The 15,975-nt window shown below is 43.0% G+C and overlaps 2 protein-coding genes across 2 annotated transcripts; both read right to left on the bottom strand.

Moving 5' to 3' along the window:
• Positions 1–102: 102 nt before the first annotated feature.
• On the bottom strand, positions 103–12,633 carry surf4 (surfeit 4). Its single transcript, XM_042059746.1, has 6 exons — positions 12,393–12,633; positions 7,670–7,856; positions 6,230–6,306; positions 5,929–5,972; positions 5,457–5,643; positions 103–1,750 (listed from the first exon to the last, which is right to left on the bottom strand). Exons 1-6 carry the CDS (start codon positions 12,438–12,440, stop codon positions 1,484–1,486), a joined length of 810 nt encoding a protein of 269 aa, XP_041915680.1. The 5' UTR covers positions 12,441–12,633; the 3' UTR covers positions 103–1,483.
• A 192-nt stretch (positions 12,634–12,825) lies between these two features.
• Positions 12,826–15,909, bottom strand: LOC121680358. Its single transcript, XM_042059707.1, has 2 exons — positions 15,663–15,909; positions 12,826–15,274 (listed from the first exon to the last, which is right to left on the bottom strand). Exon 2 carries the CDS (start codon positions 15,202–15,204, stop codon positions 13,387–13,389), a length of 1,818 nt encoding a protein of 605 aa, XP_041915641.1. The 5' UTR covers positions 15,205–15,274; positions 15,663–15,909; the 3' UTR covers positions 12,826–13,386.
• Between the last annotated feature and the right edge of the window lie 66 nt (positions 15,910–15,975).

Raw genomic sequence — 15,975 nt, forward strand, 5'->3', positions numbered from 1 at the left:
TTTACAAAACAATACTTCAATATTTCACAAGAGTGATATGCATCATCTTTCAGAAACCCACAGTGGGGAGTACTGAACAGAAGAATGGACGATACATTTGGATTGGGTTTCCTTTTGCCTTTTTTTTAATTCTCTGCCATGATCTCACAAAAAAGAAAATCAAAAGTACAATATAAATTTTTGAAAATCAATACAATGAGTACATTTTATCTTCTTAAACAGCAAGAACACTGAGCAAAACACCAAAGCGGGATTGAACTGGTGATCTGCCCAGTATAGCTTGCCTCTGCATTTTCGGTTTCATAAAATATGGCATTTTGTTTTTGCAACTGCAAACTCCCATTTCCTACCTTGATCTGACATGTGTCTAGGCGAGGGTGCTTACCAAAAATACACAGTACAAATATAGTCCAAAAGTGAGTTCTGATTAAAAAAAAAAAAAAAAAAAAATTCAGATGGTAAGCATCAAGTCTGCTTTACTCTAACTGGTTGCAGTGTTCCACTGAAAGACCCCCAAATTCAAACACATTGACTGTCATTCAGTGGACACGGATTACGACCAAACATTAGGATACAGGTAATCAAGGGGCTCACATTAAGGTTGGGGTAGAGGAGAGACAAAAAGACAGAGAGAGAGAGAGAGAGAGAGAGAGAGAGAGAGAGAGAGAGAGAGAGAGATGGAGAAGACATGACAAAATAATGAAACAAACTTGAGCTCAGTGTCTCAAAACAGATATGGTGAGCAACCCCGAGACAAACTCGTCTTCAGTTTAAATACAGAGCTGTGCGCTTCAAAACAGAGCTGTGCACTTCTCGTCGTAGGTCGACAAAAACCGACAACTAACCAATGAAGACTGCTCACCAATTCTTCCCCTACTTGGCTAAATGTATTTAAGTTATGCCATGAACATGTACCACCATGTACCAATGTCCCATTTCCCCCTTGTGTTATTAAAAGCCACCATCCACTATAACGGCAATTGGGGGAACTCATTTAGTGCCAGAGAAATTCACAGATTCAACAGAAGGCAAAAACAACAACAACAACAACAACAACAAAAGAAGTGATGCATTGCAACACCAACAGCGTTGCAACACCACCCACAACGCAAAAGGATCTGACTGCAGTGGTCTCGTTTAAGTTGTCTGCCATGGTGACAAGGTAACGGTGTATAAAAATGCCAGTGTTTCATCTGGCTGAACTTATGTCTATATTACTTAAAAAAAAAAAAAAAACAAGGTGGATGAGTTGACGTGTGCCGGGGAGTGGGTTAACCAAACCGATGCTGTAACCGAAAGTTTTGAGTGTGGTTGGCAACTCAAGTGCACAGATCTGGACGCAGCAGAGCAAAGGAGAACAGGATCCTGGGATCTGTGTGTGTGTGTGTGTGTGTGTGTGTGTGTGTGTCCTGGAGGGTGGCGTTGTTGTTGTTGATGGTGGTGGCGGTGGTGGTGTCGGGTAGAGGTGGTTCACAGTGCCTTTTCACCACTCTTTTTTCTTCTCGTCCATGGAGACCCCTCCGGGCCCCAGAGCCACAACCAGCAGCAGGCCGCCGATGACCGACGTGGTCTGGAAAAAGTCGTACTTGAGGAAGTCGTGCATGGGCTTGTAGGCAGGCACCGCCCAGAAGGCGTTGAAGTAGACGTTGATGGCCAGCAGCCACACCACCAGGGTGAGAGCGGCCAGCTTGGTCTTGAAGCCAATGGCCACCAGGATGATGAGGGCCGTGCCCACCATGTTCTGCAGAATCTGCAAGACAGTAACAAAAAGAGGAAAGATATTGAGGACAACTAGTGAAGGTGAAATGCATTTTGTGGCATGTAGCAACAGATGAAATTAGAATAAAACTGAACTGAATACCATAAAATGTTTTTTTTTTTTTTAAATTCTCGTGTCTCTGGCTTCTCTACCGTCTATCATCAAAACCGCAGCCCACACACCACTAATGTACATATACACTAGTCTGTATAAATTCATAATATAATTTTGAAGGATTATATTACTGACACCATTTAATACACAATCCCTTGACTAATTTTATCAAATCATGTCTTGGGACAATTTTATTCATCAATTGAAGTTGAACACTATGGGCCCTATCATGACATTCTAAAGTGCATCGTCACTCGTCAAAAGTCTATTCAAATTTAGTAGGATGTCCAGTTCACATTGGGAGGGGTTTCGCTATCAAAAGTGGAGTGCATGGCGTAACAAGGTGTTCCTAGATCTTTTAATCAGTCATATGGGTGTGTTTGGGGCGTAACATCATTTTAAACCAATGAGAATGACATCTGTCATTCCCTTTAACGGCGCAACGCGCAATATGTCAAATAAATGCATCGGTATTTTGGCATTCAAAGGCGCATTTGAAGGAGGCTGCTTGCGAGACCGTATAGAATAGTCATTCTTAAACCATGCTTTACTAAAACCTAGCATAGCCTTCACGTATTTGCACTCCTCTATTTGAACTCATTGGCAAAGTGAAACTAACTTCACCAAGGAGTCAGTCAACGACAAGACAGTTATATGCAGTTACTTTCACTATTGACTGACAATGGGTTACCACCGAAAACAGCCCTAATATTGCTCAAATGACTGAATAAAACAACATTTATCCGGCAGGAGTTGCTTATATCTCGTGACAGTGCGTCTTCAGCTGTGCTCCATATGTGTCTCTCGCCTCTCCCCTAATCACTTTTAACCGTCATTACCAATTTGCAAATGATGGTGAATAACTACTCATTATGAGATGTACAGTATTTCGTAATATCTTTGTTCTAATTATGTTTCCCATTCTAATCGTGCAATTTGTAATGCTTTGCATGGACGTGCGCTGGTGTGCGTTCATGAATGATAGAATGATGGTGTGCACCTGCCAATATGACTGTTGACATGCGCTCTTAAAATAGCATATGAACAACTCGCCATTGACTTCTGACCAGGTTTAGGTGGTGTATGATAGCGATTTTTAGACAACGCGCTAGTCCCCTCCCTAGGTTGTTAATTGCCACACCCCTGGGCGCAATGCTTAAAAAATAAACGTGCAAAATACCGAATTCAACTTCGCGCGGGTGAAAAACGAACTTTACACCATGCGCTGGTGACCCAAAATACAGCCCTATACCTCAGAAAAAGATTAAAAAACAACAGCCCACCATTCTAAAGACATACACTTCTTTGCTTCTGAAATGTATAGCATTGTGTTATTTCAATGCATTCAGCTTTAGTGAATCTCTGTTCTATCAAAGTCCTTTTAGGCAAGTCCCTCCACTCGGCTGCCATATACCAACATTTTATGGGCACTCATCGGGCACAGTTTTGGGTCGAACTGCGCGTGCGCAAGGCTTCACGACACCAATCTTGCTCCAGCGGCGAGATCACAACACATGATTGGCACGATGTCTTCACAACACACCATATGATTGGCTCAATGTATTCACATCACACCACATGATTGGCTCAATGTATTTACATGTCGACATTTTGCCGAGGAAGGGGTGGGATATGTGTAGACAACGGCCATATTGGCATGACAAACTAGCCCCATGCATTTCTATGGAGTATTTTTTGAGTGCTGTGTCTCCACATTAGAAAGTCTCTGGTTCTATGGAGTCAGCTCCTTACACTCTCCTGCCATCTAGTGGCAACAGGTGAAAACATGAGATTGAGTAAAAACCAGTGACCCTTGCGCGAGAGAGCCACCCTAGCAAACAAGAAACACTCCAAGTCTTTGTCTGCAGTAACTGACAGAGCGTCTACAGGAATGTCACACTCTGAACACTTTTGCCTACAGGGACTGTAGAGTCTGGCCTGAGGTCATATCCTAAAGTGTGTCTGTGTCTGTCTCTCATTCTCTGTTGGAGAATGAGAGCTTAGGTTTACAAAGGTCAATAACACGCACAGAGAATGATGACCATGTTAAGCACCTAGATGAGAAAAAGGGCAGGCTAACTGAACTACTTGGTGTCAGGGCACAAGGGCCGTTCGTACACTCCCGTTTTCAGAGTGTTACCCTGATGTATGCTCCAACCAAATTTTTCTTCAACTTGGGAAAGAAAAATAGAGTAGGATAATGCACACCTTAAGGTCAGAAACAAGTCAGGAGCTGTCTGAGCCTGCTCAGATACGCAATTATGCGAGATCTTTTTATTCTAAGCCATATGAAAAGTGAATTGGGGTCTAATGGCTTCTTGCCCAATGGATTTCTTAACAACCTGCCCAGAGTGCCTGACGAGTGTCATGCGGAGACGGACAAAGCGCTTGATGAGCTTGATCAGGCCCTCATGAGCATGCAGAACGGCAAAGCTGCCGGTATCGACAGGTTACCGATCAAGTATATATAAAGTAAGTACTCAGGACAGGTATTGGGAGGGATCTCCTTGCAGTGCTCCGCGAGAGCTTGAGGGAAGGATGCCTTCCCCTTAGTTGTTGCTGGAAGATTATTACACTATTGCCTATGAAAGGTAACCTGCAAGAAATAGGTAACTGGCGCCCTGTCTCCTTGTTATGTTCTGACATGAAGATATTATCCAAGACTCTGGATATAAGGCTGAAGAATTGGTCATGTAAAGCATTCAGATCAGTCCAATTGTATACCTGACCACTCCATTTTTGATAACATAGAGTAGTCAGAGACCTAATGACTGTTTCAAAAAACTTGGGTATTAATGTGGGGCTGATCTCGTGTGTGTATTTATGGTCCACTTTAGATTCCTTTGGTTTTAGCCCGGTCCTCACAGCAATGGTCAGAGCTATTTATTATGATATTGAAAGTCTTTTGAAAATGAATGGAAGCCTTAGCGCACCTTTCAAGGTTAAAAGAGGGGTCAGGCAGGGGTGTCCAATGTCAGGCATGCTGTTCTCCATTACAATTGAACCCCTGCTACACAAGCTAGTGTACTGATCTGAGGGGTGTCTCTTTAGATTTCTGTACTGACCGTTTCTTTTTGTCTGCTTATGCAGATGATGTAACAGTCTTTGTTAATTGAAGGGATGATATCAATGTGTTGGAAAATATTGTGCATGATTTAACCTGCCATCATCTGCCAAAGTGAACTGGGGGAAAAGTGAAGCTATTTGGGTTGGCGAGGTGGAATAAAGTGGCACTGGTTTGCCGGGTGGGTTGGTTTGGAAAATGTGAGGGTTCAAATATCTGGGTGTGTGTACCTGGGTGATGATAATTTTGTTCAAAAGAATTGGGATGGGGGTCTTGGAAAAGGTTAAATTTTGTTTGGGGAAAACAAAGTGGTTACTCCCTCAATGGGGCTGTTGCTGTAATAAATCCAACTATAAGTGACATCTGTCGATTTTCATTTTGATGTTTTATTTTGTGGTTTTGATTTGATTTATTAGACTGATCTGTTAGTGGTGCCCTCAGTTGTCATTTAAAAAAACTCTCTCTCTCGGCAAAAATATATCTATAACATTAAATATATAAACAGTTGTTGTGGCTCACCGAGAAGAAGCTGGAGTCGAAGTGCAGCAGGGTCATGAACATGAGCACGAGGAGCACGCGACCGCCCAGCTGCATGTACTGCTTGGGGGAACTCTCGCCCATGGAGGGCACGCCGGCGAACATGCTCTTCCCCTCCGACCGCGACTCTGCCAATAGCAGCAGCAGCCCTCCACCCAGGGCTAGGTTCCTGCGGAAAGCCAAAAGAAATTAACAAACAAACAAACAAACATAAAGAAATGTAAACAGCAGCACTGCCATCAACAAGAGAAACAAAGTTCTTCCAGAATCCCATCAGACTTGCAGAAGGAAAGATGCATGAGGGCATGTGTGTATTTGTTTGTGTATGTATGTATACAGTATATGTGTAGTATATGTGTGTGTGTATATATGTATACAGTATATGTGTGTGCGTGTGTGTGTGTGTGCGTGTGTGTGTGTGTGTGTGTGTGTGTGTGTGTGTGTGAGGGCATACCTCATCAAAAACTTCAAGTCCCATAAGATGCTGTAAGCAACAGTCTAGAAGAAAAAAGAAAAATACATGAATTAATTTTGATAGTAATGATAGTAAATGAATTTTCATTGGGAACTAAATTAGCCATTATATACATATATATTAAACATCTTTTTATTAAATAATTCAAACGTTATCAAAGGAGAGCTAAATGTAAAATGTAATGATATTACTACCAGTAACTATACCGGTAGTTGCTGAATTTTCCCAAATTGACTTAACCCAACTTAACAAATCAGACATTAAGAAATAGACCTCTCACCTGTAGTGCGATGATGCCAAATAAGCCAAAGCAAGCATACTGTACAAAATTTCTACTGAGGATAAGGACACAGCCACCTGTGAGAGAGAGAGAAAGAGAGAGAGATATGGGCAGTTAAACTATGCCTCCGTGTTGGCCTCTGGCCTTATTACACCTACTCGACGTAATCTAAGGACCACTGGTGCTGCTACAACCCCTGCTTGCAAAGCTAGAGACACGGCTGCAAAACGGAAGGGAATTTATGCTAACATATAAATCAGTCTGATCAGCAACTCATTAGCTGCGTTCGAAATGTTCACTCATTCACTATATAAGGCACTATGTAGTAGTTCAGCAATATAGCAAGCTCTAGGCCTATATAGTGAGTGAGTTAACATTTAGTTAACATTTAATTAACATTCAGTTAACATTTAATTAACATTTCAAACACAGCTATTGTGTTTTCTTCTCCCCTGGTTTCCCCATTCTTCTCCATGGTAGGAAGATGTGTTCTGCTGCAGTCTTCTTTAAATTAAAAGGAACTTGTATATCGCCAGAGGCAGACATGTTTACACTCTTGAGCTTTAGCCCACTGGCTTTATGAAGTACCTTAGAGTCAGCATCAGTCCTCATAATCAATCACAATTTTAAAAAAAACAATAATGATGTGATTTCTGGCTGTGGTATTATTGTGGAGTAACATGTGCAACATTGTGTCATATCTGAGGTTATGAGCTAAGACCAAGTATGAACGGTTTGGTTTTAGGGGACGCATTTCAAGTCTCTGCACGCTCAAAAACAATGATCTCAACAGTTTAATATAAGAGAATTTCAGATTATGAAATCCAGGGAGAGGCCACAAAACAGCTATATAAATGTTAGATAGGCAACAGCTATATAAATGTTAGATAGGCAACAGCTATAGAAATGTTAAATAGGCCACAGCTACAAAAATGTTAAAACGAGTGTGTGGGCTACTTCAGAGTGTGTGGCTACCCTGTTCTTATTTAAGATAAGTCTAAAACAACCATTTTCTACTGAGCAACTCCAGGTTAAGCGTTTTGCACAAGGGCATAATGGTGGAAGCCAGGAATTGAACCCACACTTTACAGGCTACTGCATGCTAGCACAGCTCCTTAGCCACTAAGCTACCACTGCCCCCAAACTAAATGTTTCACTGAATTCCCTGTGGGATTATTTTGTTCCTCTTCCAAGTATGACACAAGAGATTGCCACTGGGAACTACACCCTTCATTCTACGCTTTATCCCAATCTCTAGCTTACACCCAATATAGACAAGGCCACATGCCCCACCCTAGACACAGGACTAAGAGCAGGCCCCCATGATGCATGCCAGATCTCTCACACACACAGACGACCTCTGTGTTTGTGTCAGTGAGAAAAAAAAGCATGTGTGTGTGTGTGTGTGTGTGTGTGTGTGTGTGAGAAGTCCATTCTCACCCAGCTGTCCTACGAGGTTAATGAGCACGAAGCAGGTAGCCAGGAAGTAGCCACATCCCCACGTGGCCTCAATGTAGTCCCTCTGCTCATTCCACTGGAACCACATGCGGATGCCATCCTCCAGGAAGGTGCTGATGAGGCACAGGCGAGCCAGGTGAGGCAGGTACTGCTTGGTCACCCGCAGGAACTATGGAGACAGGAACCAGAACCAGAACCAGAACCTGGGTTAGACCAGTCAAACCTATTTCTGTATACTGCTCATGTGTGCGAAAAGACTATGTTTACATGCACCTCACGATCCCAATTTTAATCATATTCAGCTATGCAATAGGCTACGTGCACGAAAGGCTTGTGTGCTCGTTTGTTTCCGGTGGAGCCAGGTGTGTTTGAACCTGCCGCTATTGTTAATGCAATTAGTGTCTACATGGACCCGGTTGGGTCTTGCACTAGAAAATTAGCATGTTACGACAAAAAACGATTTATGTGTGCGTTAAAATTGTTATTATTGGGCAAACAAGATATTCAGTGTCAAAGTGAAGATGTAAGGAACAGAATATAACAGAAAATACTGTTATAACACAGTAAACGCTCCACCAGAAATAATGAGCATACAGGAAGAGCCTTTCGTGCACCTAGTCTATAGAAGGCCTGATGTACAACAATCATTGCGTTTACAGTACATGCAGTTCAGTATCCTGTTTATGATCCGGATTTGGAAGTATCCTGGTTTTGTGTTTGCTCATGTAAACACCATAATTAACACTGCCTGAACTGATGCTGTTTGGGTTTAAACCCCATATTTTCATGTGTATTGCATGTCCTGTTTCAAATTAGGCTATTTTCCAAACTGTAGAATATATGAAGACCGCGGAGCGGATGTCAGAACACATCCTGACCGAGTGAACCAAAATGAGATTTTTTACTAGGCTACCCTCTCCAATCTGTTGCCTACCCGCACACACTCACTCTCTTGGACATGCTGTGCGGGGCCGGTAGTTGCTAGGTGATGCTGATGGTTAAGGTAAACTTTCGTTTCGCAGGTCTGCATTACAACCAATCAAATAAGCGCATGCCTGCCTCCGACAGCTGGATACAATCAAGATAAATAAAAAACAATTAGTAGGATTGCAGGAGCGGAACGTAGGTTTTATTGAAAGTGAAACTAGGGAATACTTAAAAAAAAAAATAGAAGTGCCTTTGCACCAAAAAAACGGACATTTGGTGTCCCGGGAAAGATTATAAAAAGATTATGTAATCTCACATAACAGTGATATTTTGTCAAATATTTTATCAGCAGCTCATAAAAACTAGTTCGGAGGATGAAAGCTGGCACTTGAGAACTGGAAGTATAACAGCAGAGAAGCCTGACCTAAATAATGACACACATTTGAGTCCATCTATTAAAAACACCAACTTACATCATCATGAGATTATCACTTGACATGTAAATTCAAATGGCTGGCAAAAATAAGTAGCCTATATATCTATCTGAGCCTGTGTTTGTGTGTGTGTGTGTGTGTGTGTTTGTCTACTGGGAAATCCATCCTCAAGTATATAAATAGGCATGTCCTTAAACAGTTCATAAACAGAGACATAAAAAACAATTAAACCATCATATAAATAAGTTCCTTTTGCTTCCATATGATTTTTAAAGTAATAAGATACTACAATAAAGCCACCTATTTCACAATACACTAACATATACTATGAATACTACTAATAACACTATGCAGTCTATGTCGATATCTGCTTCCACTATGTGTTCCACTATGTGCCCCCCCCCCCCCTTCTGTTGGTACAAAGAGTACTGCCTCCCACTTCCGACCCCGCCCACTGTGCAGTCCACATCAGCACTGCCAAACTCAGGCAGCCAATCACGACTCAACAAGTCCCCCCATGCGCCCATCGACTGCAATTCGGACAGCCAATCAGCCCTCCTATCAGAATTCTTACTCCATGGTTGCTTGTTAGGCAATGTGGGACACAGTCCACTGTTAGGTCTGCTTGGGTTCGGAATTCTTAGTGTTCTCTTGTTTCCAAAACATGCTGTGAACATGTCTTAGGAGTTAGGAAGTGCTTCTATTGCTCATCATGGCATGACGTTTAATATGAGTTATGAATTGCAGACCTCTAGGCAGGGCTTAGCACAGCATTCAAATTATCAGCATAGTCAAAGCTACTCCTTTGACTAACAAAACCTTGGCTGTGTAGTGAATATATCTCAAATTCCTTCAGCACAGTCAAAGCAACCTCTTTGACACACAAAGCTGTCTAATTCTAACTCTCATTAAACGTCTAAAAGACCGCAGACACAAATTTAGACATGTTTACAAAAGTCAATGTTTTTCCTGTTACAATGGTTCTCATTATTATGAATGCACACACATGAAAATGACACACCTGAGGCAATAGCAAATAAAATGCTATTAGTAGCTGGATTTGGTTTAATATGCAAGGACTACACTCCAAGGTCTAAAAAAACCTTTCCACCAGGGAAAAAGAACACAACTAATCATTTGTCCTTGGTGCGTCAGTCTCGATGCAAAAAAACAGAATCCTTGAAGGTATTTGGGTGCACACAAACATGAATCAGACAACGTACCTGGCATAGAAACACTCTGATATAGTAAAGCTAAGGCAAACCTGGCCAAGACAACAAACTTGCGCGACAGCTATAACTGGGTGACATTTTCATTCATGTAACCCTTCTGCTCTTTGTGCAAACTGTGTGAATGTACCCGATGTTACTATCAGAAAACCTGCACAAGCAGCTGAAAAAAAAAAATCACTGACTTGCCAACTGCATTCATTCTATTTTGTAGTAGAGTGAAATAGGATTGCCAGTAAATCGGAACAAGCTGTCCCAATACTGATTTACTGCCATATTGTGAGAAAACACAAAACACATATACAAGACAGAAGGAAACAGAAGTGAAGTAACCTGAACTGTAGAGGTTCTTGACACTTATCCCTTTATAGACTTGAGAATGTCATATGGATTCCAATTACATCCAGAGTTACCGCTTTCATCACGCAGATGTTTGAAGTCATGCACCCACAGTGACCCACAATCAGGCCCCAGTCCTTACCTAAACACAATGCCTACGTATTAAGATAAACTTTAGGCCAAGTCTCTCCCACTGAACACAAACAGTGGCTTTAAACGGTGTATTCTTTATTTGGTGTATTTGGAGGGGGGGGGGGGGGTCAATGTTGCAACAGTTTTTAAGAGGCTTCTACTGTCACAGTCGAGCAAGACTGCTGTAGCAATTCAACCCTGTTATGGCTTTACAGACTTCATAGGAGCAACAAGCAAAGGCTTAAAAAGCTCTGTTCATACGCAGTAGGCACCCCCTAATCACCCTCCTCCCATATACACACACCACATATTGTGCAATCATTGAATTGCAATTTCACCCATTTCTGAAAGGAACTTGTAAATAAGAGATTACAATTGTTTTATACGGTTACTAACATTCTGACGATTAATATTTGAAACGTAAGAATATTCTCATTTATTTTAAATGGCAAGTTTTTTTTCAGGTTAGAAGTGAGTCATCAAAGTTTACTTGTAGGCCAACGTTATACGTTTCTAATAACGTTTTTCCACCAAACACAGAGGTTGGCTATGCTCAGCTTTTCTAACGTATCGTTATTACTTTACCACACCCGATTAGGTATTTATAAGAATATGCTAATATGTTGTATGTGCACATTTCACTAACTAATTCGTTGTGGTTGGCGTTTAAGAGATATAACGTTACGTCCTGTTATTTAAAGGCAATAGCTAAGTAACAGGCTAATGTTAAGTGTGCGTTAAAATGGGTTACATTAGCAGGCTAGGTAGCCCACTAATCTAGGTTGCTTGTCAACTTCAGTTGACTTGACGTCTAACGTTAACTAGCAAGCCAATATACGTTAACATTATCTAAAAAAGGGTAATTTACTGGCCAAAATGATGTAATAAGTCGTAGTTGCAGAAGTTTGGTAAAGGATGGCTAACATCACTTCACAGCTGACAGTCAACGCTATCATATAGCAGTAACATTACTTCGTAGGTTTAGCAAAAAGTACAGCACCGTTAACGTTAACTTGTAACAGTAACTTTTAACGGACTGTCATGTAATGTAGTTGTTGCTAATTAACGTTAGTTTGCCCTCTCAAAGCTTGACTGACATTAACGTTTGCTGACCAGATGCCGATTATGTTGCAGTGCAAATCAAGATAACTATAAGATAACGGTATCAATATTGCTCAAACGAAACACACTCTAACGTTAACAAGTCAAATGGACATCCTACGGTTAACATTAACATTACAAGCAGCGCCTTCCATGCATCTCCCAACAAGTGGTGAAAACAGATTTGCATGGGAGGAAATTCTGTTGCGATATCCACTTAATTCATCCGTGTTAGCGAAGGGCTATCCAGGCTAACAAGCAACAGTGTTAACGAGAGTGTCTGAACGCTAACGGGATCCTAGCTAACCGACAATGTCATGAAATTAAGGGCTAACGTTACAGTAATTTCAAACTAGACTCGTCTCGAACCTAGCACATAACCACCTAACATTAGCTGCAACACCATACCCCAAATGATGGCTAACTTCAGGCCCATAGGACGCCTTAGCTAACGTTAGCCAATCTCATTCATGCACTGCAGCCTGTTCCACGAACATGTCTACGTTACTTGAGTGAAAATGCCGCTAAAGACAAATAAGTTACCTGATCCGCCACGTCTTCAGCCGTACTCATCATATCTTCCTGCCCCATGTCTGATAATTGCGAGGCTTACTACTGAAACGCGCTGTTTTACTCGAGATTTCTACCAATATTTAGAATGTTTTCTTCCACCACTCTATCTACCAGTTCCTGCCTGTCTCTTTAGACTAGGCCGCCTCCTCCCCACAATGCTTCGCGTGGCGACGATATTCCTTCAGCACAGCTCCTGCGACTGTTTCATGCCACGTATGCTGAGAGTGGTCGACCGCGGTGTTCATTTGAACTGGACAGAAGTACACACGTTTATTTGTAATCATTAGCCTATTTTGAAAAACACTGATTAAATTGCAGCATTTGCAATGCTGTCACACTACATACTCCAGAAGTGCGATGTGTACTGATTTGTTTAATTCATTGTATTAATGTTTTATTAGTGTTTAAAAATGTTACAATTGTGATCTGCAGAACTGGAACACTGAGGTAGAAGACCATGAACTGAATGAACATATTTCAAATCAATTTTAGATTTAGATCAAAGGCCTCTTAGTAATAGCTTGAGGAATGATCTATAGTGGTTCTGATTTAGAAAACAATGCACCTAACCCAAGTGTTTTGCCCATTAATTGACTAAGAAGTTACTTACAGACCTGATCTTGAATATGACAAATTGGGTTCACATGTGTAAAAAAAGGACAGATGCTGTAATATCTTGATAAACAATTAAATAATCATCAATATCTAATATGAACACTTAAGAGTGTATTAAAACACATTGATGAAAAGGTGACTGTACAAACCCATGTGTGAGTACAGCCTCTTGATGTTTGTCAGTGCTAAATGGTTACATCTCAGAATAATTCTACTGTAATCCTTGCATTTCCAAAGGCAGTAAACACAGTTACGTCACAAGACAAGAGACAGCAGTCACACCACAGATTTGCCAGTATCTGTACACAGTAATGAAGTATGCAAAGTTCTCTCTGAATCAGCATTAAGTTTAATGCTCCTGTTTGCACAGGTTGTCACTGGAGCTTGAACCACCAGAACCAACACCCACGCTCTGGCTCACCACAAAGGGCAGGTCTGCCACTGTGGCCTTCAGTGCGTCTGTGTAATTAGTCTTGGCCATCCAAATCTGCCTCCTGATGGCTACTGATGCAGCCATGGCCCTTCCTGATAACTCTGCTTGGTGAGAGGAGAGCTGGTGGGCAAACTGACCAATAAGCTTCAGCTCGTTGAGGACAGTCACAAAGCGCTGAGCAGGGTGGTCTTCTGTGATCTCCACTAGCAGTCGTTGCTGATAGTCCGACAAGTAACGCAGGTAGTTGGCAGTTTTGGCAAGCATGCCAGCTGTCTGGTATGTGCCCTCGGTCAGCATCTCAGTAAGGCGCCAGCGATCAGCCGGTACTCCCTGCTCTATACTGTCCGTGGGCTTGACCGCTTGGAAAATGGCAGACATGAACCTGTTGACTTGCGGCATCCGGTCATAGGCTAAAGCCTGGCTTTCATTCAGCCTGTACATCTCCGAGCACACCTCTCGGAACGGCTTGGAGCTGGCTGGGTTGGGCCACGTGCTTTGCACCAACTCCTCAAATTCAGACGCCATGGTTGGATCTGGCAGATTAGGAGATGTTTTGGGGAAAGTTACACCCAGGTATTTGGCTGCTCGTGCAATGAGACTTTGAAGCTCTTTGGCAGTGAGGATATCTTGCTTGGAAACTGCACCCTCAGCACGTGAAGGTCCACTCTGTCTCTCTGCCTCAGTGGTTGCCTCTGGTTTTGAAGCCGCCTCCTCCTCCTGTTTGATGATGGTCAAAGGAATGGAACCAGTCACCACAGCGTCACTGGTGGATCCAGACCAGTCTCTCTGTTCCTCGCCCTGAGAGGATGTGGACGGTTGGGGGACATGGACTGCCCTGCAAGCTGGGGCCGAGGAGACTGCTACTGCTGCTGCTGCTGCTGCCTCCGAATCCTTCTTCTCCAGAGCCTCCAGGCGCCTCTCCATCATGGCCCACTGGATCTGCATGGCCTGCTGCTGCGCTTCTAGCTTCTGCTCCACCACCTGGAGAAGGCGGTCGTGCAGCTCCTTTGGCTTCTGAGACCGCCGGCCCTCTCGGCGCCTCCGCTTCTCCCTCAGGGCAGATGTGCAGGAGGAGTCTGAGGAACTCCAGAAAGGTGAGGAGGATGAGGACGAGGAGCACCTCCTCCTATGTCCATGGCTCCTGCTGAAGTGCTTCGAGCAGCGCGTGTGACACTTGGACAGGCGCTTCCTCTTGTGAGAACTGGTGGATAGTGGGTGGGATGTCTGGTAACTCAGAGATGGAGTGGAGTCTGCTGACTGTTGAATAGCGACATGGGACATAAAGGCCCCCTTCACTACACCAGCATCTGACTCGGCAGGTACAGGGGGAGGAGATAGAATAGTGAACATCACTGGCATAGTGGACGATGTGGGGCCAGGGGTGGCCACCACAGGCCGAGGGACAGGCTGAGTACTGCAGACTACATCCTGGACAGGTTTGGCGTCGGTAACAGACGCCGTTGTGGTCTCAGGTTTGGGTTGCGCCCCAGCCTGTGCGGCTTCGTGCTTCCGTTGCTGACTCTCGCGATGCATCACTTCCTGCACTTTTGTAAGGCGGTTGATGCAGGAGCTCCAGTCCATTTTGGCACAGTGAGGGCATTTTCCGTACTCCAGCACGGCCTCTTTCGCATGCTGAATGCCCAGACAGTGCAAACACTGCTCGTGGGTATCCTTGGATGGGATCTTGTGCTTCCGACAGGCGCACCATGTGAACCGCGGAGATGAGCTTGCCATGTTGTTTTAGTCGCTTAGATGTGGACTGCAACGAATATGATTCGAACTTCGATTGTGGAACTGAAATTCACTGAAAATACAAACAGATTTTGCTTTAATGTCGCGCACAGCAGCAACAGCAGATTCTGCACATCCTGCAGAGATGTTAGCTTGTGTTGCTAGATTGCTAGAGTCGTTTGTGTGTACAGTTAGCCATCTTACAATCACATCAAAACGTTGCAGTAAAATATATCTGAAAACCAGTCTCAAGATTGTGAATGTCTTACTCGCGTCTCTAACGGTAACGTAATGACTGCATGGCATTAGCTTTTGTCTGATTCCCTCTCTTAGCTTGTTTGTTTATGTTGCATCCCGACCACGACAGAACAACCATCAGCTAATCTCATTTCACTAATTTACCACTTTTTCGTCGAAATGCAAATACATATAAATTCCAGTGTGAAGGTTCATGATCTTACCGATGTAGCGTTTCAGGATAACATTTTGTTTTTATCTCCGCGAAAAATCGAGATCTCCAGCGGACATGTGCGATTGCACTTGCAATGTCTCCCCCCTTCTGGTCAACGTCAGAAGCGTCACAAGCTAGAAAGAATTTTGGTGTCCAGACACCACAGCTACACCTCTGAAGAAGCGTTTGGACAAAGGTGTTTTCCACGATGCATCCCATGTTTACAGAATTATTCATTCTGACAACATGGCCTACCTTAACTACATGCCAATGGTCCACTCACTCCGAATAATGTTGTATGCTTAATAAAGTGCTTGTTTTAT

The sequence above is a fragment of the Alosa sapidissima genome, chromosome 13 (genome assembly GCF_018492685.1).
Source record: "Alosa sapidissima isolate fAloSap1 chromosome 13, fAloSap1.pri, whole genome shotgun sequence".
NCBI lineage: Eukaryota > Metazoa > Chordata > Actinopteri > Clupeiformes > Clupeidae > Alosa > Alosa sapidissima.